Source organism: Vigna unguiculata, chromosome 5, assembly GCF_037176805.1.
Source record: "Vigna unguiculata cultivar grain cowpea cultivar isolate G323 ecotype 2 chromosome 5, ASM3717680v1, whole genome shotgun sequence".
NCBI classification, from domain to species: Eukaryota; Viridiplantae; Streptophyta; class Magnoliopsida; order Fabales; family Fabaceae; genus Vigna; species Vigna unguiculata.
Window position 1 is genome coordinate 7,170,719 of NC_140796.1, and position 1,693 is coordinate 7,172,411.

The 1,693-nt window shown below is 37.3% G+C and overlaps 1 protein-coding gene across 1 annotated transcript; it reads left to right on the top strand.

The window, feature by feature from the left end:
• Window positions 1–314: 314 nt before the first annotated feature.
• LOC146886023 (uncharacterized) lies at window positions 315–1,112 on the top strand. Its single transcript, XM_085673104.1, has 2 exons — window positions 315–773; window positions 881–1,112. The coding sequence occupies exons 1-2, from the start codon at window positions 329–331 to the stop codon at window positions 913–915; spliced, it is 480 nt and encodes a 159-aa protein (XP_085529230.1). The 5' UTR covers window positions 315–328; the 3' UTR covers window positions 916–1,112.
• The last annotated feature ends 581 nt before the right edge of the window (window positions 1,113–1,693 follow it).

Below are 1,693 nucleotides of genomic sequence, written 5' to 3' on the forward strand. Positions count from 1 at the left end.
TGTTCCAGTCTTTAATGGGTTGAATTTTCCTGACTGGAGTGAGCAAATCCAATTTCACTTAGGTGTGTTGGATCTTGATCTAGCTTTTCAAGTTGAAAAGCCGACTGCTATCACAGATGCTAGTAGCAATGAAGAGAAAGCCCATTACAAAGCTTGTGCAAGATCAAACAGACTTAGCTTAATGTTTATGAGAATGAGCATAGCAAGCAATATAAAGTCAGCTCTTCCCAAAATTGATGACGCAAAAGAATTTATGAAATTTGTGGAAGAGCGCTCCCAAACTGTTGATAAGTCTCTCGCTGGGACACTGATGAGTACGTTGACCACTATGAAGTTTAATGGTTCGCATACTATGCATGAGCATGTGATCGAGATGACAAATATTGCAACAAGACTTAAGTCTTTAAGAATGGTAGTGGATGAAGGTTTTCTCATGCAGTTCATTCTGAACTCATTATCGTTTGAGTATGGTCTGTTCCAGATGAACTACAACACCATGAAAGACAAGTGGAATGTACATGAATTGCACAGTATGCTAGTTCAGGAGGAGACCCGACTGAAGAACTTAGGAAGCCACTTTATTCAATATGTAAAGAATCAAGGAGCTGTTGGAAAGAAAGTTGCTAAGAAACATGGAAAGGGTAAAGGACCACTGAAGATTGACGACTCCTCAACCAAAATCCAGAAGAAAAATGACAAATGTCATTTCTGCGGGAAGTCTGGACATTTCCAGAAGGACTGCATAAAGCATAGAGCTTGGTTCGAAAAGAAAGGTGAGCATAATGCTTATGTATGTTCTGAATCAAACTTAACTGAAGTTCCCCATAATACATGGTGGATTGATTCTGGATGTACGACTCATGTTTCTAATGTGATGCAGGGATTTCTTACAACCCGAACCATAAACCCAAATGAGAAGTTTGTCTTCATGGGCAATAAAGAGAAAGTTCCAGTGGAAACGGTCGAGACTTATCGTCTAATCCTCGACACTGGATATCACTTAGACCTTATGGATACTTTTTATGTACCTAGTATCACTAGAAATTTAATTTCTTTGTCTAAGCTTGATGTTGCTGGATACTCTTTTAAGTTTGGGAATGGTTGTTTCAGTTTGTTTAAGCGTACTTTTATGATTGGATCTGGTACACTTTATGATGGTTTATAAATTGAATTTGGATAATTTATATGTTGAAACTCTTATGACTTTGCATCACAATGTTGGCACTAAACGTAGTTTAGTGGATGAACGATCTGCTTACTTGTGGCATAAATGTTTGGGACATATTTTCAAAGAAAGAATGCACAGATTAGTAAAGAATGAAATCCTTCCGGATTGAGATTTTACTGATCTAAATGTGTGTGTAGATTGTATTAAAGGCAAACAAACTAAACACACAAAGAAAGGAGTCACGAGAAGCACTCAGCTTCTTGAAATCATACACACCGATATATGTAGTCCATTTGGTGTAAATTCTTTCAATAAAGAGAAGTACTTCATCACCTTTATTGATGATTTTTCGCGTTATGGACATGTCTATCTACTGCATGAGAAATCTTAGACAGTAAATGCCTTGGAAGTTTATATAAATGAAGTGGAAAGGCAATTAGACAGAAAGGTGAAAATCGTAAGGTCTGATAGAGGTGGTGAGTATTATGGAAGATATGATGAAAGTGGACAACACCCTGATCCGTT